The sequence below is a fragment of the Drosophila sulfurigaster genome, chromosome 3 (genome assembly GCF_023558435.1).
Source record: "Drosophila sulfurigaster albostrigata strain 15112-1811.04 chromosome 3, ASM2355843v2, whole genome shotgun sequence".
Taxonomy (NCBI): domain Eukaryota; kingdom Metazoa; phylum Arthropoda; class Insecta; order Diptera; family Drosophilidae; genus Drosophila; species Drosophila sulfurigaster.
In genome coordinates, this window is record NC_084883.1 from 25,659,192 (window position 1) to 25,682,378 (window position 23,187).

The 23,187-nt window shown below is 40.9% G+C and overlaps 6 protein-coding genes across 15 annotated transcripts; 2 read left to right on the forward strand and 4 right to left on the reverse strand.

Moving 5' to 3' along the window:
- The first annotated feature begins 5 nt into the window (after positions 1 to 5).
- On the forward strand, positions 6 to 4,921 carry LOC133845563 (potential E3 ubiquitin-protein ligase ariadne-2). Its single transcript, XM_062280054.1, has 3 exons — positions 6 to 1,129; positions 2,488 to 3,845; positions 3,913 to 4,921. The coding sequence occupies exons 1-3, from the start codon at positions 1,051 to 1,053 to the stop codon at positions 4,063 to 4,065; spliced, it is 1,590 nt and encodes a 529-aa protein (XP_062136038.1). The 5' UTR covers positions 6 to 1,050; the 3' UTR covers positions 4,066 to 4,921.
- Positions 4,922 to 5,007: 86 nt separating this feature from the next.
- Positions 5,008 to 6,008, reverse strand: LOC133845565 (uncharacterized). Its single transcript, XM_062280056.1, has 2 exons — positions 5,537 to 6,008; positions 5,008 to 5,477 (listed from the first exon to the last, which is right to left on the reverse strand). The coding sequence occupies exons 1-2, from the start codon at positions 5,903 to 5,905 to the stop codon at positions 5,043 to 5,045; spliced, it is 804 nt and encodes a 267-aa protein (XP_062136040.1). The 5' UTR covers positions 5,906 to 6,008; the 3' UTR covers positions 5,008 to 5,042.
- A 105-nt stretch (positions 6,009 to 6,113) lies between these two features.
- Positions 6,114 to 9,835, forward strand: LOC133845561 (transcription factor SPT20 homolog). Of its 8 annotated transcripts, none has more exons than XM_062280049.1 (6): positions 6,114 to 6,740; positions 6,799 to 6,912; positions 6,974 to 8,144; positions 8,724 to 9,017; positions 9,085 to 9,261; positions 9,327 to 9,835. In XM_062280049.1, the coding sequence occupies exons 1-4, from the start codon at positions 6,327 to 6,329 to the stop codon at positions 8,990 to 8,992; spliced, it is 1,968 nt and encodes a 655-aa protein (XP_062136033.1). In that variant the 5' UTR covers positions 6,114 to 6,326; the 3' UTR covers positions 8,993 to 9,017; positions 9,085 to 9,261; positions 9,327 to 9,835. The 8 variants fall into 8 exon arrangements, with proteins under 8 accessions (XP_062136033.1, XP_062136034.1, XP_062136029.1 ...); XM_062280050.1 differs by having other exon boundaries at positions 6,115 to 6,740; positions 6,974 to 8,132; XM_062280045.1 differs by having other exon boundaries at positions 6,117 to 6,740; positions 8,178 to 9,017.
- Positions 8,973 to 11,448, reverse strand: LOC133845562 (solute carrier organic anion transporter family member 1C1-like). Its single transcript, XM_062280052.1, has 6 exons — positions 11,279 to 11,448; positions 10,989 to 11,218; positions 10,601 to 10,918; positions 9,689 to 10,539; positions 9,322 to 9,632; positions 8,973 to 9,256 (listed from the first exon to the last, which is right to left on the reverse strand). The coding sequence occupies exons 1-6, from the start codon at positions 11,446 to 11,448 to the stop codon at positions 9,058 to 9,060; spliced, it is 2,079 nt and encodes a 692-aa protein (XP_062136036.1). The 3' UTR covers positions 8,973 to 9,057.
- Positions 11,449 to 12,997: 1,549 nt separating this feature from the next.
- LOC133841901 (solute carrier organic anion transporter family member 74D-like) lies at positions 12,998 to 17,992 on the reverse strand. Of its 3 annotated transcripts, none has more exons than XM_062274742.1 (7): positions 17,871 to 17,992; positions 15,338 to 15,535; positions 15,051 to 15,280; positions 14,668 to 14,988; positions 13,769 to 14,610; positions 13,407 to 13,717; positions 12,998 to 13,333 (listed from the first exon to the last, which is right to left on the reverse strand). In XM_062274742.1, the coding sequence occupies exons 2-7, from the start codon at positions 15,469 to 15,471 to the stop codon at positions 13,126 to 13,128; spliced, it is 2,046 nt and encodes a 681-aa protein (XP_062130726.1). In that variant the 5' UTR covers positions 15,472 to 15,535; positions 17,871 to 17,992; the 3' UTR covers positions 12,998 to 13,125. The 3 variants fall into 3 exon arrangements, with proteins under 3 accessions (XP_062130726.1, XP_062130728.1, XP_062130727.1); XM_062274744.1 differs by having other exon boundaries at positions 17,945 to 17,982; XM_062274743.1 differs by lacking the exon at positions 17,871 to 17,992 and having other exon boundaries at positions 15,338 to 15,826.
- Positions 17,993 to 18,181: 189 nt separating this feature from the next.
- LOC133841900 (solute carrier organic anion transporter family member 74D) lies at positions 18,182 to 22,910 on the reverse strand. Its single transcript, XM_062274741.1, has 7 exons — positions 21,735 to 22,910; positions 21,444 to 21,673; positions 21,043 to 21,375; positions 19,989 to 20,854; positions 19,113 to 19,274; positions 18,736 to 19,055; positions 18,182 to 18,672 (listed from the first exon to the last, which is right to left on the reverse strand). The coding sequence occupies exons 1-7, from the start codon at positions 22,133 to 22,135 to the stop codon at positions 18,498 to 18,500; spliced, it is 2,487 nt and encodes an 828-aa protein (XP_062130725.1). The 5' UTR covers positions 22,136 to 22,910; the 3' UTR covers positions 18,182 to 18,497.
- Positions 22,911 to 23,187: the final 277 nt, after the last annotated feature.

The following is a 23,187-nucleotide window of genomic DNA, read 5'->3' on the forward strand; positions in this document are numbered from 1 at the left end:
GATTGCCCATCGCGTTAGCTTTGGTCACACCGGTTTTTTCGTAGCTCTGTGTCGCAGAGCGTTTAATTTTCTCATGTCTTATTAGTAATACTAATAAATGTAAAAGTGCAATAGCGAATAAATCAAACTGCGCAATTTGCAATTAAGATTCACTGTGCGTCGATGTCGCATACCCGTCGTTGCGATTGTGTGTGTCGTGTGAGTGGTAGTGTGTGGGTGAGTGCAAGCAAGCAATCTAAGTGAGCGGGGGGTCAAGTGAAAGGGGAGAGTAACGAAGTCAGTGCGCGAGAACGAGAGCGAGTGCACAGCGGTCGTCGTCGGTTGCTGCTAAAAGAAAAAATCGTAAAAGACAAAGGAAATTGTATGTGGCCAGAGTCAAAGAGTCATTGCATTCTCTGATTGCATTAAGTAAACGCAGCAAAGTGATTAAAACCTGTGCGCACTCGTTGTTGCACTGTTGTTGTGTCCTCGGTGCATATGGCTATTAATACTCACAGACACACACACGCACAGCATTGACTGCAGCTGTAGTGTATGTATGTATGTCTTTGACTGAAAACGAAAATAAAACGGCCTGTGTTGTGTGTTCCGGGATCTATTGACAGCGCCCTGCTTTATCCACCCCGCGCGAAGCCAACAAAGCTGGAAGAGTTCCAGTGTGTAAATGTTGTAAATGGGGAGTGCGACGTAACAAGAATTGCAACGAACCCCACGGCAAACAACAACAAATAACTAAATCTTCCACCACCACAATCACCAGCAGCAACAACACCACCACCAACAACAACAGCAACTGTTACAAATATAGCAGCAATAACAAAAGGAACCCCGCCAACCCCCTCGCTCTTGCAATAGCCTTGTAAAAAAGTATTTTTACGTTTTTGCTTTACTCGCCGCCCTTCAGTCAGGCAAGGCAACGGGAACAGCCAACTAAACAGCAGCGAACCGAGCAACTTGCACACGCATACTAACGCACATATATACAACGACGGCAAGGCTGCGCTCTTGTTGTTACCCCACTTCTACTCCACTCCTGCTGACAGAGTTGCAATGGACTCGGACATTGAAATGGAAATGGAATCGGACAACGATGGGGAATTTGATGACGATTATGATTACTACAATACAGGTAGGCTATGGGGGGCCACAATGTCCCAAGGACGCATTCTGCAGTTTATCGATTACACTTTCGAATCGATTACACACAGTTTGTTTTCTTATTGGCAGAGCCTTTTGCAATGCATATGTAAGTGTGTGTGAGTGTGAGAAGCTCGCATGCGATTTGGTTATTCACCTTTGTGTAATAAATACAAACACACACACGTACACATGGCCTTTGCATTTAACCTTCTGCATAAAGTCACATGCAAGTTGGCGAGTTGGGTCTTGACATTCGCCTTTTGAGTTTCATTTGCCTACATAACTAGGGGTCTTCTCACCCTCCCTTCTCAAGCAAGCAACTTGCCGTAACCACAATACAATTTGTACCTAGTATTTGTTCGGTTCGTTACGTTTTGCTTTCTGACCATGAAGCTTAAATTATGAAATTGAACTTGAAATGGTCGTTCGTTCGTTCAGTCAGGCCAAAAGCGAGGCATTATTTGTTTGTTTGTGTATATGTGTTTGTGTTATTGCCACCTCTGCTTTGCGCTCGCGTAGCACATGCGTTTTTTACCTGCCCCCGCACCACACCTTCTCTCTCACCTACTAGAGAGATGCGTGCTCAAGTGCATTCTGCCTTTTTTACGTGCATTTTCTTTGCTCAACTGTTTTCAGCGTCTGCTGACCTGTCTCTCTCCCCTTACCCCATTTCCTCTCTCTCACCATCTCTCACACTGCTGCTCTTCTTATTTACGCTTGCTCACGTTTTGTTGCGAGCTGCGAGTAGTGACGGCATAACGAAAATCTGATTTGTAAGCCGTCGACGTAATGTTTGGCCTTCAATTTCAATTTTGGTGAACACTCGTAAAAATGGCAATCAATCCAAACGAACCGAGTTTTATTTTTCATTCCTCATTGTTTTGTTGGGGGTTTTTCTTTTGATTCTCCACACCTGCAAGCAGGTAGTGAAAATATCCAATTCAATTCAATCAATTATTGATTGCAGCTGGCGCATGGTTCTCAGCAGCAGGACAATAGCACAATTTTAAAGTCACAATGAGCATTTGATAATACTATACTAAGAATTCAAAATCAAAACATATATAGAATGGTTCGACAATCTGTTATAAAGACGGCTATCATCTGTAAAAGTTATTCATACCAAGTGAAGTTAGACCACTTTGACCCGCATTGTTATTCAAATTTACTACAAAGCGGGACAAGATAATAATTTTCCAATAAGAATCCTCATTTGATCAAAACATAATATAAACTTAGATACATTTTCTTAATTTATAAGAACTAGTTCACAAAAATACATTTTTTTTTTAAATTTTGTAGTACTAATTGAAACAAAAATATTAAAATTTCGTTGCATACTTTTAGGCGAAGACTGCGATGTCGAAAGACTCGATCCGAAGCGTGCTGATCCCGAGTACTTTGAGTATGACTGCCTCACAGTCGAGGATATTGAGAAGTTGCTCAACGAGCTGGTGGAAAAACTTAACACAATACTGCAAATAACGCCGTCGTTGGCTAAAGTGCTGCTCTTGGAACACCAGTGGAACAACAATGCGGTGGTGGAGAAGTATCGCCAGGATGCGAACGCGTTGCTGGTAACAGCGCGCATCAAGCCACCCACAATCGTTGCCGACTCAGCCTCGACGAGTGCAGCTGCAGCGGCTGCCAGTGCACAGTTGTTGAGAATAGGCAGTTGTGGCTATAGAACTGCGTCGTCATCTGCATCCTCCAGCAATAGCAATAGCAACAGCACGAGTACGAGTTCATCGCTGCTGTCTTCACAGTATAGGAAAATGTGCCCGGTATGCGCCAGTTCGCAGCCGAGCGATAAGTTCTACAGTTTGGCATGCGGACACTCGTTCTGCAAGGACTGCTGGACCATTTACTTTGAAACGCAAATCTTTCAAGGCATCTCCATACAGATTGGCTGCATGGCGCAGCAGTGCAATGTGCGAGTGCCAGAGGACTTGGTGCTAACGCTGGTCACACGTCCGGTGATGCGTGACAAGTATCAGCAGTTTGCGTTCAAGGACTATGTGAAATCACATCCCGAGTTGCGTTTCTGCCCGGGACCCAATTGCCAAATAATTGTGCAATCATCGGAGATCTCCGCTAAGCGTGCCATTTGCAAGGTCTGTCACACGGGCTTTTGTTTCAAATGCGGCATGGACTATCATGCGCCCACTGACTGCCAGATCATTAAGAAGTGGTTGACGAAGTGCGCCGACGACAGCGAGACGGCAAATTACATAAGCGCACACACCAAAGACTGCCCCAAATGTCACATTTGCATCGAGAAGAACGGCGGCTGCAATCACATGCAGTGCTTCAATTGTAAGCATGACTTCTGCTGGATGTGCCTCGGCGATTGGAAGACGCATGGCTCCGAGTATTACGAGTGCTCGCGCTACAAGGACAATCCCAACATTGCCAATGAATCGGTGCACGTGCAGGCGCGCGAAGCACTTAAAAAGTATCTGCATTACTATGAGCGCTGGGAGAATCATTCCAAATCGCTCAAGCTGGAGCAGCAGACGATCGATCGAATGCGCCAACGCATCAATGCCAAGGTGATGAATGGCAGCGGCACCTGGATCGACTGGCAGTATCTCTTTAATGCAGCGGCGCTGCTAGCCAAATGTCGATACACGCTGCAATACACCTATCCCTATGCCTATTATATGGAGGGTGGTTCGCGAAAGAATCTGTTTGAATACCAGCAGGTTAGTTAACATAAATTATTTCTAAATGCAATAGTTATACTCATAATTGATGTTTTGTGTATTGCAGGCGCAATTGGAGGCTGAAATAGAGAATCTATCGTGGAAAATTGAACGAGCCGAGACAACGGATCTGGCTGATCTCGAGAATCAAATGGATATTGCGGAAAAGCGTCGCACCACTCTACTCAAAGACTTCTTTCCTGTGGTTGGAAAGGTATAGGCTTCCTGAAAATCTACAAATGATAAGATGATGAAATGATTAGCACAAGATTCATTTTATTTCGTTACTAGCCACTGACAGTATAAGAGACGCTTATATAATAATTATAATAAACAATAATTATAATAATATTAATAACAATAATCCATATTCAAGTAGTCTAACAATTTGTAGCTAATTTTTAAATTAAAACAAAAAACAAATATTCAAGTGCATATGTAGCTATAATCTAGTTTCTATAACTTTAAAGTATGATTAGTTATTATCTTATACTAGCTGTGAAATTTGAAAATTCACTTAAAATCGATTTAACTGCAATATAACGCCTTGCGCAGATCAATAGCGATTAATGATATAGGGAACCTGGGAAACAGCTCTCATCAGTTTTCTAAAAACTTAAATGACATCAACTTAACTCCTCCAAAACATTTAGCGTCATTGTCTGTCAATATTTCAATTCAATTCAATTCATTAATGATAACAATGAATAAAGAACATATGAGCCTTGACGGTTTTAGCCATTGTGAGAGAATTGAAGGAATAAATTATGGTTTAGTTCTAAGTCTTATTATGTCGTATTAACTTATTGTAGCTGAATGCTCAGCTGAAAAAACAAACAGCAACAACAACATTAACATTTTCCCAAAGTATATTTGAAATCACACACCCTCTAAATATGAAGTACGAAAATAACCCGAATGAACAATTTAAGTTTCCCTTCTTCTGAGTGTTGTGGATGTGCAGCGCTGTTTTCATATTAAGCTGAATTATACATTTTAGTTTATAGGACTACGCTAAGTATGCTTATGCGACTGAATTTAAATTAATTAAATGCAACATTAAACAAATTGAAAAACTTTAGAATTCTGATTGCTATGGGGGTGAATGCAATTGACCTATGAAAACATTACAGAAATTACGAACTACCATAATAATAGGCGGTATCTTTACAAAATTTACAAATTTATTTAAATGCATTATTTCTTTTTTCCTTTTCCTTTTCCCTTGCCTTTTCCTTTCTTTCCTTTTGGCTCTGGTGGTATATATACCACTGACGGCATCGCTGCTTCCACTACCTCAATTGGTTTCTTTTTCGGCTCCAATTGGCATACTTCATTCAATGTTCGTTTCTTCATAACTTCATTACCGGTTAATGACAGAATTGGAACACGATGCCAATTGTCAATATACTTGCTGGTATAAACTTTGATATCACAGCAATTTCTGAGCACGACTACGTTGGTGTTGTCGGTAATGGGATCACGAAGATATAACTCCTTGCCACAGTCCAAACAATGATTCTTATCCCGACGTATTCGAAATTTTACTGGAAAAACTCGACCGGCTAATGTTTCATGATCCAAAAAGACACTATGCTTATACGCTGGCTTAGGCCGAGGACGTTTCGTGTACTAAATTAATATAATTTTAAAAAATATGCATTAAATTTTAATAAATTTACCAAAATTACCTCCTTTAAATGCAGAGATGTGCTCAGCGGTCTGCATTCTGTTGAGCAAAAGTTATTTCGATGAGTGGCATTTTGAGCATCGTTTAGTGTACAATTATTTAGTTCCTCTCTGTTGTAACACTTGGCGCATAGACTTTTTGTGTCTACTATATGGCGAACGGGACCTTCATAGGGCGCAGGAGGAACAGAAACTTCTGGTACTTGAGTGAGATCTTCAGGTGTTTCAGCATAGTTTACATCTACTAACTTAATCTTGAAGTCAGGACATGGACCGTTGGATGACTCGAAGCAATTACGGCTACAGATTTTTGGGAAGCTTTTACTTAAGATGCTTTTCCATGTTTGACAACTATTTCCCGCCTCTGTCATATTGCGAAATAGATGAAAACTATTGCATTTAAGTATTCAAATTTTGAGAATTAATTTTAAGGAGACATGTCTGAGACATACACAAATATGAACTAAAATTCATTTTATTAGCTTGTGTGTAAATAGAACATAATACATTCTTAGTTCCTCAGTAGTCTAGTAGAATTCTGTAATTTCAAAACCAATTTGTTGAATTTACGACAAGTAGTATTAAAAAATAACGAAAAACTAAAATTTATTAAAAAATCGTTTATTAACGGCTTGTTTATGTTTTTGAATGTCGATAAAGTATCGATAAAACTTAGCTATCGGTTTGCATTTATCAACACTCCGAACTTTTGCGTTTAGCACACTGCTCTGCTATGTTCAGTTAAACAGCTGTTGAGCGGCAATTGGCCGCCAAAATTACGGGATTTGTGCAATGGAGTTTCCACTCTCAGATTTTAACTTACGGGACTTACTCCGAGAACTACACAGCTATGCATTGAGTACAGAGGGCACAATGGAGGAGCTACGAGACCGCTTGCAGACGGCTCGCAGCGATGAGGCCGAGGCTCAGGCAGAGGGTCGTGTGCGTCCTGGAAGACCACCAATATGCAAGTATGGAGCTTGTGTGCAGCCAGATGATTTCTCCGAGGTGGAAGTGATGCAAGAATCGGAGTACGAGGAGTTCCTAAAGAAATTACAGTGGAGACTGCGACGTGTTAACAAATCATATCTACGCGATGGAATGGATTACTATCATCCTGGAGTGCTCCATCAAATTGATAGGACGAAGACATATACCTTTAATATGTGCGAGTTTTCTCTGCGACAGATGCCATTTATTCACAAGGTAAGTTTCCTTACCTCAGTTGTTTGCTTATTCACACAATAATAATAGTGTTTGATAGATATTTGCCATATTCATATCGAGCACAACGGAACATTATCATCGTCTCTGCTATGCAAAAACTTTTGCCAAGACTCGCACCTTGAACATGACGAAGGAGCAGTTGAATGCACCTGTAAGTAGAATGACCCTATATTGCTTGCATAACACTGATATAGTAAGGACCTTCGTTATAGGTTGTCACACGTGGAGATGTTGGCAGAGCAATGTCAAATATATTGCTCGAAATCGAAGTTAATGGATTGGAGAATTTCGTTGCTGTCATCACGGACAATAATAGTGTCATCCTCAAAGCTTTGGAAGAGGTTAACATGGTCAACAGGGCCAAGTTACCTCCTATTCTTCTCGATAGTGGCCAACTGCACAAGATCTTTCAGGATATGTTCTGTGCGAAATCGTCTCGTTGCCTAATACAACTAGAGACTGCGCATTTCCAAAAGAGCACTTATAAAGCTCAACTTGAAAAGATTGGACAAAACTATACACAAAATACAGATTCCGCCATGGTGTTTGAAGACCACTTGGCAGCTATACCGAAAGTATTGGAGGCCATGTGGAAGATCAAATCGCACAAAGATAAACCCATTTCATTGGCACTCTTAAATAATTCACGGTTAAATATGTTTGCCAGTGAGGCTGAGAACAATATTCCTCCGATTCCATATGAGGATAGTGCCATTGGTGGCGGAGTCTTGCAATTAGTTCTCTTCGATACGTTATGGTGTATGTCCATTGGAACCGAAATAGAGGAAAAGTATGTTGTTGAAACGCAAGACAAAGCAGTACTAGAGTTTGTTCATGGGCCAGAGCCGGAGCTGGACTTTGACCTGGAACTGGATCCAGATATGGACCCAGATCTTGAGACAGATCTGGACCAGGATCATGATGAGTTTCCAAAGTTAATATTAGAAGAAGTGCAGGAGTTAATGCAAGAACCAGTGCAGGCTCCAATGCCCGGACCAATTCAAGTAATAATACAATTGCCTAGGCAAGATCAGATGCAAGATCAAATGCAAGGTACAACTCAAGCGTCATTGCAAGCATCCATTCAAGAGACAATACAAGCGACAATTCAGGATCTAATACAAGACCCAAGGCAAGGGCGAATTAATTTGGTAATTCAAATGCCGCCACAAGACCCACTCCAAGGGCCAATGCAAGGGCCAATGCAAGAGCCAATGCAAGGGCCAATGCAGCAGTTAATTATAGAGCCAATGCATGACCAAATGCAAGAGCCAATGCAGGAATTAATGCAAGGCTCAATGCAAATAGAAGATCAATTGGAGGAGCTGATTCATGGCCCAATGCAAGAACAAATGCAAGACCAAATCCAAGGTCTAATGCAAGGTCAAATACATGGAATGCAAGGGCCCATGCAAGGACCAATGCACGGACCAGTGCACGGACCAGTGCAAGCGCCAATGCAAGGGCCAATGCAAGGACCAATGCAAGGACCAATGCAAGGACCAATGCAAGGACCAATGCAAGGACCAATGCAAGGACCAATGCATGGGCCAGTGCATGGGCCAATACAAGAAACAATGCAAGCGCCATTGCACGACCAAATACAAGAATTAATCCACGGACCTCATCAAGGGCCAATGCAAGGACCAATGCATACGACAATGCAAGCTCAAATGCAAGGGCTAATGCATGGGCCAATGCAAGAACCCACAGCGGAAGAGCTGCAAAATGAAATGCTAGACCAAATCCAAGAACATATACAGGAAGAAATGCAAGGACAAATGGAAGATCAATTGCAAGGAGAAATCGTGGGCCAAATCGAAGAGATGATGGAGGAGCAAATGCAAGGGCAAATGGTAGGCCAAATGCAAAACCTAATGCAAAACCAAATGCAGGAGCAAATGCAAAACCAAAACGCATCACAAATGCAAATGCATCACCAAATGCATGAACAAATGCAAGGCCAAATGCATGTTCACACTCAAGAGCATTTACACGAGCAAATGGAGGAACACATGCAGGAGGATAGTGAGGACGATATCGAAGAAGACATCCAAGACGATATGCAAGAGCAGATGCAAGAGCTGTTGACAGAGCCAGCTCAGCAGTTACTGCCAGAACCGATACAGGAACTATTGCCAAATGAAATACAAGAGCCAATACAAGAGCTAATACAAGATGCAACGCAAGAGCCAGTGCCAGATAATTGGTTTGATATATTGGATCCATAGGGACTCGTCGTATGTGATCTTTATTGTAAGTTTAAATGTTTGGAAAATCTTAGTGATCCAAGATATTAAAGTTTTTCTTCTTTTATTTCTAGTTGCAAAGTGCTGCCTAAACCTTGTAGTATATTCTCCTCTTTGCGCTTCAGCGATAGCTTTGTCTCTTCATTCTCATCGAATATTTGCAAATGCTTGGCGTAATACCAAACAAATATATTGCAAAAACCTCCTAGAAGAACAAATGTCGCTGCCGTGTAATTGAGCACATATCTAAGGTATTAAATATATAGAAGAATTTGTTAACATTAAATCCATTTTAATTGTTTCATATTTACCTCAGTGAGTATGTGTCGTAAAGCCAACAATTGCCCTTATTGCTGCACGTCTTGCCCCAAACCAAGCAGTATTTATCGATTAGCCAACCATAAAATATCGGACTGGGTATAAATGCCAGCAACGAAGTGACCATGCTGCCAAGTCCCAACCCAAAGCTTTTCTGCTCCGGTGGAATGCAGCGCAACGATATGAGAAAGTTGGTTGATTTACTGGACGCTCCCACAAGCTTGAGGAAGCACATGACGACTAGGAAAATGTAGAACTGTTGAGTGCAATCAACAGGACAATGTCCACCGACTGCAGTCTGCCACTGAAAGAATCGATTATCAGTTTTACGTTGAAATTCCACTTCCAAGCATTACTTACGTGGGAGACATCAGTGTCAGTAATGTTTGGAGCCGAAATACACGAGCATCCTGTGTATATTTTGCGATCATTATCGAACGGATCTTTGCTCATGGCAGTGCAGCCAGCATGACAGGCGGTTGTATAGGTGACATTATTCGGACTACAGATCGGGGAATAAAATGCATAATCACAATGACAAGAGGCACTGCAGCTGTTGCTGGTCGTCGCCATGGATCCCAATTGATCGCTATCTTTGCAGCCAATCAGCGAATAGCACAATATGCCAGCAACTGTTAAAAAATCAACTATAACATTCCATGAGACAATAGCACGAGCTCCTGGCTTGAACTTGTAAATGACGTAGCCTGAGAGCACAACACCCACGGCGGAAAATGAGAGTGGCACAGGACCCGATGCCATGGATGCCACAGATGCCGACTGACGGTATTGGATCTCGATGTACTTCTGCGAAAAGGTCCAATAGACATTGTATCCAAAGAAGTAAACGATTGAAGCAGCCATGTTATACACATAGACTTTGTTCACGGCTAGACCTTTGACCGATTTCCACATGTCGCTGACTGAATGCGCCTTATGTTTATCGTTGGGATCTGGTTCTTCAGTTTTTGCCTGCTTTAAACGTCTTGCCTTCGCACTGGGCAACTCCTTGGGGAATAGAGCAATAACGAATGCGCTTAGCAGTGTGATAACAGCCAATAGTATATATCCAAGCCACCAGGCACCCATCCATCTGGGATCTGTATTCTTGATAAGTGGACTTAAGCGGGGATCAATGTACAGCTTCAAGCACTGCGAAGATAGTAAGTATCCAGCTGACGGACCCATCATCCTAAGAAATGTGGATAAGGCTAAGGCAAGCGATAAGTGAGTAAGCGCATATAAATAATTAGTTTTAAGATTCACACATACTCAGCATCGCTGGCGCTTTCGACTTGGCCGTGTTGTCATCCATGTAGGCCACGCCCACAATTATTACCATTCCCGCTCCAATTCCCAATATTAGCTGGGCAACGAACAAAATGATAATGGGTGACCATGATTCGATGTCCATGTGACAATTGGTTTTCTCAGATGTGCACAATTGTGAGCTGCTCAATGAGGATGTTGAGTTCCCAGTGATATTTCGATTTCCAAATTCCTGAGTTAATTTTAAGGCGTCTTCACCGGCTCCATAAAGGAAGTGCAGCGAGGCATTCATTATGCAGAAGACTGTGATTATTAAAAAGCCTAAAAAAAATGCAGCAATTGAAAATCTGTAAATAATGTAATGTAATTGTTATTAAAAAATAATTTTTACCCAAGCCCATCCAACGTGGTCGATGCACATTTCGCAGATAATAGCCTATAATGATCGATGAAAACATGGCACTTATATCATTTCCAGTTGATAATACTCCCAAAACTTTCGTTGGTATTTTGTAGCGTTTTTCGAGCGTTGTCATTGTGCTATTGAAATACGCAAAGGACATGGCCATAAAGCAGCTGGTTATGCCAAAGACGGCCACAAAAATGGTTCCAGTAGCAAGTCTAGTAATAAATAGTAATAATAATTTGAGATTAAAAAATAAATTTACGTTTTGAAATTACCTTTGCAGAATGGGTCCCTTAAATATCCAAAATCCACCGGAAGTATCCTTGTCTATGAGTTGAACATCCATTTCAATTTTCTCGGGTTTCTCTTCAACTGGTTTCTTAACTCCATCTCCATCTCCAAGAAATGGAACTGCTTCAGTTTGTTCCTTTACTTCAACGCTCATTCTCGACTTGTTTCATTCAAAAGCACTAATCGACTGAACTAAGTTGGTTTCAAGTTTAAACTTATCGCGACACTTTACGTCAATAAAAGACCTTTCATATAAAACAAAAGATTACAGAGATGCATTTATGACGACTGGTATAGTCTGCCTCTGGAAGTTAATTCCTCGCGTGATAAGCTAATGAGATGCTTACAGTCCAGATATAGCATCAAATGATAATACATACGTGCGTGTAATCGCACCACCTACATACATCAATTATATTATTAAAGAGTTCTTGTTTAGCACAACATAAGTAAACAATTTTATTTTCATCAAAGAAAATATTTGTTTTGTTTTTTTTTTTTATTGGTACAAAAAAATAAACTCTTCACTATCCACACTCATTCGATTTATAGAATGATTCTTCTATAGTTTATCTTTACGCAATCTATCATTAAGCTCCCCTGCATCGTGTGGCTATCTGACTAGTCTCGTTTTTTCTGCTCATCATTAATTTGCATATTTAAATAGACTGGCGCCAAACTAATTCCAGAAGCGTGTTCAAATCGCATATATCTCGGCAATGCAAATAAAACACCAAGCAAATCATAATGTGATAATTACTGCTTTAACGCTTATAAAACTTTAAGTGCTTTATTAAGACCTATCTAGACTATTTACTTAACTAATTGTGTCTGATAAACCGAGGTGAAAATCTAATTAAGGAGAGTATTTTAATACGATCGCCTTATGAAATTAAAATGCTTTCCCATGATGATTATGCTTATAGAAATTCTAATATTCGTTACTCATGCTATATTATTGTATATTTTCATGCGCCCTATCAATCAACCATTTTTATAGACGCTACCCATAGGGTTTAAGGTCTTGTAACCTTGTTCCTATATGATATGTAACAGGCAGGTGGAGATCGCATATATTTATATATATATATATATGTAGATATATACATATGTATATTCTTGATCAGCGTCAACACCCGATGCGGTATAGCCTTATCCATCTGTCTGGTCTGTTCGTCCGTATAAACACAGACTTTAAAAGATAAAGCAACAATTTGTGTTTTGACAGCACTTGTTATTGTTGCCTACAGATTAAGTATATTTTATATTTTTGTCAAGCGATTTCTGGTACATACAATAATAACTAAAGTTTTTATGATTTCTGAGACTTTGGTAACGTTCAGATTAAAATCTTAAAAGTTATTTGAGAAACAATTTTATACAGCAAAAAACAGATTCTGCACTTGGTTCTCAGTTGCTTTGGGTGACTATCTGGTATATTTTGTACTCTATGGTATATTTTGAATGTTGTGGTATACGGTATTTTTGTTATATTTAAAGAATGATACCGCACTGCGTTGATTTCATTTAAAATGTGTTGCGGGTATATCAAAGTCGAGCACACTCGACTGTAGCTTTCTCACTTGTTTTATTTTAAAATTTACTCTGCTTGCCCTTTTTATATTAATGTGACACCCATTTTATACTTCAGGTTGGCCTTCTAATCTCGTGTATTATTTATAAAAAAAACAAACACAATAAAATTCAACAATGAATTATATTCAGTATCAACACAGTAAATAATGAATAAAGTACACAGTACAGTCTCTTATAAGTTCTAATAAATTCTAGAATGCCAAAAACTAACATTTTCTGATGATGATGATGATGATTAAAGCTCTTCCAAGGGCTGTTCCACAGGCGCTTTAATCACATCGGTTATTGAAAGTTTGCTATAATCATCATAGTTGCCATCTGGTTTCTCCTTCTCCTGTGTGACCTCGTCGAACACCTTAAGATCCTTGGCATTAAGCCAAACAGCGATATTTAAAACACCGCCGAAGAATATGAAAAACGCAGACACTAAATTAAACGTGTATCTGAAATATGAATAATATGAAATGATGCATATTAATATAGTATATTAAAAATTGTGTGTGTTGAGGGATTTACCTTAATGATTGCGTATCGTAGAGCCAACAATTGCCCTTATTGCTGCACGTCTTGCCCCACACCAAACAGTACTTGTCCAGGAGCCAACCAAAGAAAATTGGACTGGGTATTAGAGCTGTCAGACACGCAGCCATGCCAGTGAGTCCCATGGCTAAACTCTTGTCCGCTGGCAGAATACAACGGAGGGTAATCAGCACATTGGTTGACTTGCTGGAGGCACCGATGAGCTTGAGGAAGCACATGGCGGCCAGGAAAATATAAAACTGTTTGGTGCAATCCACTGGACAGGCGCCATCAACTGCCGTCTGCAACTAAATTAAGGATAAGGTTGCTATAGGGATTAATTGTTCATTGTTGCTTACATGGGAGAGATCATTTTCGGTTGTATTGGAGGCAGCAATACAACTGCAGCCTGTGAACAAAGGACGTCCGAGGGTGTCCGTACCTCTGCCCGTGCAGCCGGCGTGGCAAGCAGAGATGTAGGTGACATTGCTGGGACTACAGATTGGCGCATAATGCACATATTCACAGTGGCAAGAGGCACTGCAGCTATCTCCTGTAGTTGCCATGGAACTCAGTTGATCACTGCCCTCACAGCCAATGAATATATAGCCCACCACAGCAGCCACCGTCAAGAAGTCGACTATAGCATTCCAAGCAGCCATAGAGCGTGCACTTGGCTTGTACTTGGACACCACATAACCAGACAGCAGCACTCCGATGGCAGAGAAGGTGAGTGCCACAGATCCAGTGGCCAATGTGGCAGTTGCCGCCGATTGGCGATACTGGGTCTCAATATATTTGGGCGTAAAGATCCAGTAAGCCAAGTAGCCGAACAAGTAGAAGCTGGAGGCGAAGGTGTTGTACATGAACACCTTGTTACGGCACAAACGATTGACGGACTTCAGCATGTCCCCCACCGAGAGATCCTTGTGTTCATTGGGATCATGTTCACCAGCCAGCTCCATCTTCAGACGTCTGGCCTTGGAGCTGGGCAGCTCCTTGGGAAACAGAAACATTAGGAAGGCAATGATGAATGTGACGGCTGCCAAGACGAGCCAACCAAGCCACCAAGCGCCTATCCATCTGGGATCTCCTGGCTTAATCAGTGGCTCCAGACTGGGATCGATGTACATGCGAAGGCAAACGGAGGCCAAGGAGTAACCAATGGCAGGACCCAGCATGCGCAGGAATGCAGTTGCACCTGAAACAATTTATTGTTAAAAGAGTGTCTTCGAGTGTGTTTAAATCTTTTGCTTACTGAGCAACGCTGGCGACTTGGCCTTGGAGGTGTTGTCATCCATGTAGGCAACACCCACACTCCAGAAGAGTCCCACACCAATGCCGGAGATGAATTGGCCGGCAAACAGCATCACTTGCGGCACCCAGATGCCATCCTCTACGATGCAACCCGGCTCCTCTTTCATGCACAGCTTTTGAGCCGTTTGTGTGTTTGTTCCGTTGGAAGTCAAGTTCTGGAATCCACCATATTCTCGTGTCAACTTCAGGGAATCTTCGCCAGGTCCATATATAAAATGCAGCGAACTTGTCATCACGCAGAATACGACAATCGTAAAGAATCCTTTGGATGGAAAGTCAGAAGTAAATGACAAGTACATTTAGAAATTATTCACTTTGATTTACCGAAAGCAATCCAGCGTGGTCGATGTGCTCTATGTGTGTAATATCCTGCGACTACCGATGTGATCATCATGCTTATATCGTTGCCCACTAAAATCACTCCAGACATTTTTGTGGGTATCTTATAGCGCTTTTCCATAGTTGTTATTGTGCCACTAAAGTATGCCAGACTCATTGACAACAAACATCCTCCCAAGCCATAGATGAGCACATACATTTTCTCCGTCGCAAACCTGAAGGGGAATTTATTTAAATATCTTTTCCAACATTAAATCTGCTCTGCTCCTTACCTTTGTAGAAAAGGTCCTTTGAATATGCCAAACCCGCAGGCGACATCCTTGTGTGGTTTCTCCTTGTCATTCTTTTCGAAGTGATCTTCGCGTATAAATGGTGCGAACTCCGGTTTATGTTCTTGTTTTTCCATCTTCACTTTGTTGATGCTCCATGCATGTCTTTAATCACACTGACTGTTAAACTGTTGGGTGGCGCTGATTTAAATAAAATGTATCTCGTCGTGAATTGCAAAGTGTTGAGCATAAGTATTAAGAGGAAAATATAACTTTAATTGCAATATGAAAGCTTTACATCTTGCTTATCTTTAATATCTGGATAATCTAATGACACGCGGCCGCTTGTCAAACTACTTGATGATGAGCTTATCAGCAACATGTGCGAATGACGGTGAATGAATTTCATCACACGAGTTGCACGATGATGCACGAGAACTTTTTCGTATCAACTATCTTTTTCGGTAACTGCCAATTTTATGATCACTTCATGACAATCCCTTTTTTCTACAGAATGATAGTAAAAGATTATACAAAGTATTTCACTAGAACACTAAACTGCACAAAACTTAAGATTTTGAACTTATAAAGACAGCTGCGAATTAAAGTTTTTAGTCAATACTTTTTACAAAATAATGCTAAACTATGTAAACGTGTAAAAACAGGAAATCTTCGTATTGATGTAATATTGAAAAATCTTTATTAATAACTCCAAATTTAAAAAAAAAATTTATATTCTTAATCGATGTCTTCTAAAAATCTTAACTAACAAAATAAAAAAGAATTTTGAAATATTGTTAAGAAGTTTGAATCGCAGTGTAGTTGAAAATGTCAAGTTAAATTTCTGTAAATTCATTATACGTTGCATGATTTATATTGGCCAGATGATCGTTGAGAACGAGCCTCTTTATCTCCAGCAACGATGATAATGGCAAACAAACTGATCTTTATAAGTTTGTTATTTTTATAAAAACTGTGTCGAGAAGGTCGTTCAGATCATATAATAATTAATTATCTTGTTATCTTGTATCATCTTGGAGTTTTCCTTCAAATTAAAATGAGTTTAGATAATATAAGATAATATATACTTTCAATTAGCTTCGTTTCGCGACTGTAAGAATCTTTATAATTACCATGATACTTATGGTTAGTACCGAGATTGACATTTAACTTGCTATAAAGCTGTTTTTTTTTTTCTTAAATCACTAAATAAATTCAATATGAGTTTTGATGCCTAACAAGATTTTTTCAAAGTTACAAGTTTCTTTTTACAAATATTTAATTTTAAACGAAGAGTCTTGCCTCTCACATTTTTATACCCGCTACCCATAGGGTAGAAGGGTATTATAACTTTGTGCCGGCAGGAAATGTATGTAACAGGTAGAAGGAGGCATCTCCGACCCTATAAAGTATATATATTCTTGATCAGCGTCAACAGCCGAGACGATATAGCCATGTCCGTCTGTCCGTCTGTGTGTCTGTCCGTCTGTCCGTCTGTCCGTATGAACACCTAGATCTCAGAGACTATAAGAGATAGAGCAATAATTTTTTTTCGACAGCATTTGTTATGTTTGCACGCAGATCAAGTTTGTATCAAATTTTTGCCACGCCCACTTCCGCCCCCGCAAATCAAAAAAATCGAATAACAAGCGTAAATTTAAAGCTAGAGCTGTGAATTTTGGTATATACTATAATTACTATAGTAGTTATGATTCCTGAAAATTTGGTTGAGATCAGATAAAAATTGTGGAAGTTATTAAAGAAATACTTTTGTATGGGCAAAAACGCCTACTTACTAGGGCTCTTAGTTGCTTTGGCCGACAATCTGGTACATTGTGCTGTCTATGGTATATTTTGAATGGTGTGCTGTATCGATATACCAAACATACCATTTGGTATATTTTTAGTATTTTTATTAGTATTTTCGGTATATTTTGAAAATAATACCGCAATTTTTTTGCCCTTATTAAAAATGGGTAGCGGGTATCTCACAGTCGAGCACACTCGACTGTAACTTTCTTACTTGTTAATAATAGGATCTTGAGGGACTTGAAAATTATTAATATTTGAATTAGATAAACTAATATGTTAAAAAACGTATTATTCAATTCACGATCTGATAGTTTTTCAATACTCTGCGAGAAGTGGAAATTTGTTCACAACATTAAAAGATTTTTTTAAAGCTGATCTCTTTTGTTGAAATGACTACAAAATATTTTCAATACTTCTTATGCGAGTTCTTACACTCTTGCACACACTTTATTTTTGGCGACTTGAACTCAACTTCTCTTTTGCTTTATTTATGGCATTCGTCTTATTCTTGATACAATATCACAAGTATTATAGCTTCTTCAATATTTACATGAAGGGTGTAGGGAAAATTTATCAGATATATTATCAACAATGATGAGAACTTTCTCATTTATATCAACAATCAGATCGGCCAATGACTGAGCAAACGATCATCAAGGTACATAAATGAAATTGATCTTAGATAACAATTAAACAGGTTGAACCAAAGAAATACATATTCAACCTTAAAGTAGGTTGTAGAGAAGTAAACACTAGATGGCTAAATATAAACCAAATTAAAGTGAAGTATTTAAGCACTTGCGAATATCCTTTGAAATTCTCGAGTACATCGGCCGTCGAACCACTTTAACAAACTGAACGGATCCGGATTGTGGATTAAAAATTTGAAGATTGGCTAAAATGCATCTTATCATGATAAAGTCAAATAACAGAGTCTTGCATTTTATGAGGGCCAATGATATAATTAAGATAAGGGGTATGATATCAGATTAGACCTATAGAAACTGGGTGATATTTAGACAAAAGGCGACTGATATATATATTGTATATTATATAGTGTGGACTGTCGACTGACATTTGTGTACTTTATTTTAGATTGTTCAAATATAGACATGCGTATGGCAAATACAAACACATACTTAGATTGTACATTATAAAACTATGATCGTAATTGTATAGTTCGTGGAGCAATGAGAGCCTTGACAATTGGATTTATCACAACTACGAATACGAATAACGAATAACGAATATGAATGCATTGCATTGGCACCACAAATCAACTCAACTCTTGGCCCAACTTCACTCCACTGAATTTAACTCACAATCACTTAAGGATAGGCGTTAGCTTAACTTATATTTCGGTATTCTTCTCGGCAGTCGTCTCTTCCTCGTGCTGCACGATTTGCATTTCGACTTCCTTGATCTCCTCGTCGAAGATCTTAAGATCCTTCACATAATACCAAACACCGAAATCAAAAATGGCTCCCAAGGTAATAAACACAGCTGCCGTAAAGTTGAGTGTATATCTAAAAGCAAAATAAAAGAATTGTTTAGATACTAAAATCCTTAAATACTAGACTTGCAGTTACCTCATGGACTGCGGATCGTAGAGCCAACAGTTGCCCTTGTTGGTGCACGTCTTGCCCCACACGAGGCACATGCGATCAAAGATCCAGCCGAAGAATATTGGACCGGGTATAAAGGCAAACATGGAGCACAACATCATGCCAAATCCCATGGCGGCGGTTTTATCCTTCTCTGGCACACAACGCACTGAGACTAAGAAATTGGAAGCTCTGCCCGAGGCACCAATGAATTTGAGGAAACACATGACCGATAGAAAGGCAACAAACTGAGTCCAACAGTTCACAGGACACGCACCCGGAGTAGCTTGACCAGCGGCAAGCATCTAAAATGAATGCAAAGATTAGAGCGAGAAGTAGAGAAGAGTTTGAAACAAACTTACGTCCAAGTAGGAAGTGCTTGATGCCGTGGTAGAGGTGCTGAAATCCGTATCCCAGTTGCTGCTGTTGTCACCGGCAATATCGAAAGCTGTTAAGCGCTTGAAGGACAGCGACGAAGAGACATTCTCACTAGCTCCAGGTATGCAGGAGCAGTCGTAAAATACCTGACAATGAAGAGAGATAAAGAGTGGGTTATATCATGCGGAAATTTGTGAGAATGGAACACAAACATAAAGCTTAATTAGCCTCTAACTTAATGTCTTTCACCACTTATTTCAAATTCACATCGGCAGTCAAGTGTGTAAGTCTCTCCGTCTCTATAAATACCTAGCTTTCAAAACTAGAGCTCCATAGTAGATTTTGCTTCCATAAGAAGAATTCCACCCTTCCTTATGTTTCTGCATATCAAAAAAATCTCAAATTGCGATTTGAGGTCATTGATTCTTGTATAATTAAACAATAAACTTTTAAGGTACTTCCTGAAATGATAATGAGCGATCTCTTCAGGGCTTCCTCTTTGGTGCCAAGGTCTAACCTTAGACGATATATAATATTATAATTAGGTGTTTAGACAGGGTATTTTATAAGATAACTAAAAATGTTGGTTTATTTGTCTTTTTTGGTTCGTATGTAGTACTTACTATACCTGTAAGCAATGTTTTTTGCTTAACCTTCGATTTCCCCTAATATAAATAAAAACTTTTTGAAAATTGCACTTTGTGCGAACTTCTTTTGTTAGTCGTTATTTTAAAGAGCAGAGCAAAGCATGTCAATAAACTGCTAATCAAGACTTTCACAAAATTTAAAATGCATTTTTTAACACAAATACCGTCTTAGGTGGTCATAGGAGGGTTAAATGCACTCAGTCTGGAACTTACCTTCTTGCCATCGCCGTTCACATGGACCATTTTACAGCCAGCATGACAGGCGGAGATGTAGGTCATGCTGTTCTCGCCACAGACCGGAGAATAGCGCACATAATCGCAGGAACAAGCCGAGTTACAGGTGGCTGTATCATTTATGTCACGGTTGTGAATATTCACAACGACCGAGGTCTCATTATCCGGGCAGCCAATGAAAGCATAGGTCACCACACCAGCCACAACCAGAAAGGCGCTAATCACATTCCAGGCGGCCATGTAACGTGCTCTGGGCTTATACCGTGAGATAATAAATCCGGAGAGCAGCACTCCAATCGCAGAGAAGGCCAAGGCAACGGTGCCAGTGACCATGCTGGAGGTGGCCGCCGACTGGCGATACTGCACCTCAATGTACTTGGGTGTGAATATCCAGAAGGGCGTGTAACCAATCAGATAGAAGATGTTCGACAGCGTATTGCACATGTATGTTTTGTTTGTGGTCAGTCGCTTAAAGGTGACCAGCATGTCGCCCAGCGATGCCTTGGGCTCTGCCGTTGTCTGTGGCTCTAGCTCAGCCGTTAGTTTCTCACACTGGTTGGCAGCTTCCTTTTGCTTCACCGAAAGGCGCTCGCGACGACGTTTCTCCTCGACCAGACGGCGGGCGACCGCACGTGGCAACTCCTTGGGAAACATGGAGAGAAAGACGCCCGAGAAGGCGAGCAGCCCGCCCATGACAATCCAGCCCAGCCACCAGGCACCTAGCCAACGTGGATCCTTATTGTTGATCACCGGATGCAATTGCGGTGCGATGTACAAGCGCAGACAGAACGATGCCAAGGCATAACCGATGGCAGGACCCAGCATGCGCAGGAAATACGAGAGACCTGGAAATTGGAGATAATTTAGAAAACATTTTGGTTGATTTCCAACGGAAGCTGGGCAACAATTAACTACGCGTTTCGCTCTTTCGGGACTAATCTTTATGGGCAACTGTAAAACAATTAGCTACGTGCTAGATAGTTCGATGTGCGTCATAGTTGCCAAGTGTTTTTTTAGTTTGTGTGTTACTCACTCAACAGCGCCGGAGTTTTTGATTTCTTGGTGTTGTCGTCCATATAGGAAACGCCCAGCGTGTAGTAAAGCGAACCGCCAATGCCCGAAATGAACTGTGCCACAAACAGTAGCACTTGAGGTGCGAAATTGCCTTCGCCCACCTCGCAGACAGCGCCATCCCCCTGCAGGCGACAGAGCGTCTTGGAGCGCTGCTCCTCGATGGCCTCGAGTGTGGCGTTCTCATCGGGAATACCGCCAAACTCCTCGGTCAATGCCAAGGCATCTTCGCCGGGGCCATAGAAAAAATGCGGCGATGTGGTCATCAAACAGAACACAACAATAGTGAGCAGTCCTTTAAATGAAAAATAGAAATTATATTTCATTGGTTTGCGAAAGGAATTAAAACCTGAGGCTGCCTACCAAATCCAATCCATCGAGGTCGATGTCCTTTGCCAGCGTAATAGGCGAGCACGGCGGAGACCAAAGTTTGACTGATGTCATTGCCCACGGAAATGATGCCAGTGTTCTTTGAGGGTATTTTGAAGCGCTTTTCAATCGTTGTAATGGTGCCATTGAAGTAGGCGTATGTCATGGAGAAGATGCAGCCCACAATGCCATAGAGCAGCACATAGGCTGTCTGATTGGCAAAACTATAAGAGCAAAAGGATTTAGAGAACACAGAAGAAGAGATTACATATTCCTGAAGCTTACCGTTGAAAGAAGGCACCACGAAACAGCCAAAAACCGCAGGTCACATTCTGTTCCAGTGGCATCTCATCCAGCAATTTGTTAATTTCATCCGTCATGAGGCGATCCTGTTCCGATTTTTCCCGCTTTAGCTTGGCCTTGACCCTGGCCTGTTCGCTCTTGTCCGCTGGGCCGGACGTTGCATTGTTGCCGCCGCCGCCATGTGCGTTGCCATTGTCCAGCAATTTGGCATCGGCCTCCACGTGTCGATCGTCGTCATCATCCTCAAGCTGCGGCGTCGTCGGCGCTTGTGGCAACGCCGCCTCGACGTCCTGCGTCTGCGTTTGTGTCTGTGTCTGTGCCAGGGCCTGAGCTTCTAGCTCGGCACTTCGCCTGGCATTTGCATGCTCCTCGCTCTGCACCATTGTTGCTTGTTCTCGGTTGCTTTGAGGGGAGTTTGGGGGAAATTTTGTTTGTCTGTCGGACTCTGTCTGTCGCTGCGTTCACATTGGGCTCTTCCGGCTAAACAGACAAACACAGATCTCAGCGCCAAAGCTTAAGCAATTGAGCTTTGCTTTGCTTTTTGTATTCTTCTCTTTTGCTTGACTGTTTTGTTGTTCTTGTTGTTGCTTGCTTTTAATTTTCTCAAATATTTCACGAGCAATTAGCTGAGGCGGGAGTGCGGTTGCCTTAGACGCGATCAGGCTGATCTTGATGTAGCTGTTGCTGTTGCTTTTGCTGATGCTGTAGAACAACCGCACGCGTCACCATGTGCGGATCGAGTGGCATGATGTGCCCAAATTACGAGCGATCTTAACTGAATCTTAACTGAATATGGAATCTACACACAGACACACAGACACACACACGCATACACTGTGTCTGCTATCTAGTATTTCCGAGCAGAGGGCAGCAGCAGACGCTTATCGAGTTGCCTGACAGCTGATCGCCTTAGTCTAGCCTCCGCCCACGCTTATCCACAAGAAAAAAAAAAGAAAATAGCAAAGTTTGAGCACACTTGTTGACTTCGCTGGCAGCCTGGCGGATTGCCTGTTATTGTTGATGTTGATGTTGGTGTCCGTATCTGTCTATCTGTCTGACAAGATCTCGCAAATGGCGAAGCGTCTTTGGTTAATCTTCAAATTTTGAGACACAAGAGAGCGTTAAATATTTTCCCTTCAACAAATTGCAATCTTTATCATGCATTGCTTCCGTTAATTACCGCAAGATTTACACTTTGTTTGCACACAATAAAATTATAAAATTCACCAAGATAACGGCACTCGATGATAACAGGCAGACACTTGCACACTCTCACACTTATCTGCATCTGCTGCAACTGACAGTGATGAACCATAAGATACCTGGATTAATATATTTTTAATTTATATGATCAATCAAATCAATTCTAATTGCATTTTAGCGGGGGATTGACTTATAGGATTATTATTATCACGTTATGTACTTCTATCATGAA

What these genes read in the sequence shown, in the direction of transcription:
- LOC133845561 (XM_062280044.1), top strand. Translation starts at nt 6,327, where the DNA reads ATGGAGTTTCCACTCTCAGATTTTAACTTACGGGACTTACTCCGAGAA. An exon ending in AGATGCCATTTATTCACAAG is followed by an intron (nt 6,741 to 6,798) that starts GTAAGTTTCCTT and finishes AGTGTTTGATAG; the next exon opens with ATATTTGCCATATTCATATC. An exon ending in AGGAGCAGTTGAATGCACCT is followed by an intron (nt 6,913 to 6,973) that starts GTAAGTAGAATG and finishes CCTTCGTTATAG; the next exon opens with GTTGTCACACGTGGAGATGT.
- LOC133841900 (XM_062274741.1), bottom strand. Translation starts at nt 22,135, where the DNA reads ATGGTGCAGAGCGAGGAGCATGCAAATGCCAGGCGAAGTGCCGAGCTA. An exon ending in CGTGGTGCCTTCTTTCAACG is followed by an intron (nt 21,674 to 21,734) that starts GTAAGCTTCAGG and finishes TTGCTCTTATAG; the next exon opens with TTTTGCCAATCAGACAGCCT. An exon ending in AAAAACTCCGGCGCTGTTGA is followed by an intron (nt 20,855 to 21,042) that starts GTGAGTAACACA and finishes TCCAATTTCCAG; the next exon opens with GTCTCTCGTATTTCCTGCGC.
- LOC133845565 (XM_062280056.1), bottom strand. Translation starts at nt 5,905, where the DNA reads ATGACAGAGGCGGGAAATAGTTGTCAAACATGGAAAAGCATCTTAAGT. An exon ending in CATCTCTGCATTTAAAGGAG is followed by an intron (nt 5,478 to 5,536) that starts GTAATTTTGGTA and finishes ATATTAATTTAG; the next exon opens with TACACGAAACGTCCTCGGCC.
- LOC133841901 (XM_062274742.1), bottom strand. Translation starts at nt 15,471, where the DNA reads ATGGAAAAACAAGAACATAAACCGGAGTTCGCACCATTTATACGCGAA. An exon ending in CAAGTCGCCAGCGTTGCTCA is followed by an intron (nt 14,611 to 14,667) that starts GTAAGCAAAAGA and finishes AAATTGTTTCAG; the next exon opens with GTGCAACTGCATTCCTGCGC. An exon ending in CCGAAAATGATCTCTCCCAT is followed by an intron (nt 13,718 to 13,768) that starts GTAAGCAACAAT and finishes TCCTTAATTTAG; the next exon opens with TTGCAGACGGCAGTTGATGG.
- LOC133845562 (XM_062280052.1), bottom strand. Translation starts at nt 11,448, where the DNA reads ATGAGCGTTGAAGTAAAGGAACAAACTGAAGCAGTTCCATTTCTTGGA. An exon ending in GAAAGCGCCAGCGATGCTGA is followed by an intron (nt 10,540 to 10,600) that starts GTATGTGTGAAT and finishes CGCTTGCCTTAG; the next exon opens with CCTTATCCACATTTCTTAGG. An exon ending in TACGACACATACTCACTGAG is followed by an intron (nt 9,257 to 9,321) that starts GTAAATATGAAA and finishes TTAATACCTTAG; the next exon opens with ATATGTGCTCAATTACACGG.
- LOC133845563 (XM_062280054.1), top strand. Translation starts at nt 1,051, where the DNA reads ATGGACTCGGACATTGAAATGGAAATGGAATCGGACAACGATGGGGAA. An exon ending in TTATGATTACTACAATACAG is followed by an intron (nt 1,130 to 2,487) that starts GTAGGCTATGGG and finishes GCATACTTTTAG; the next exon opens with GCGAAGACTGCGATGTCGAA. An exon ending in ATCTGTTTGAATACCAGCAG is followed by an intron (nt 3,846 to 3,912) that starts GTTAGTTAACAT and finishes TGTGTATTGCAG; the next exon opens with GCGCAATTGGAGGCTGAAAT.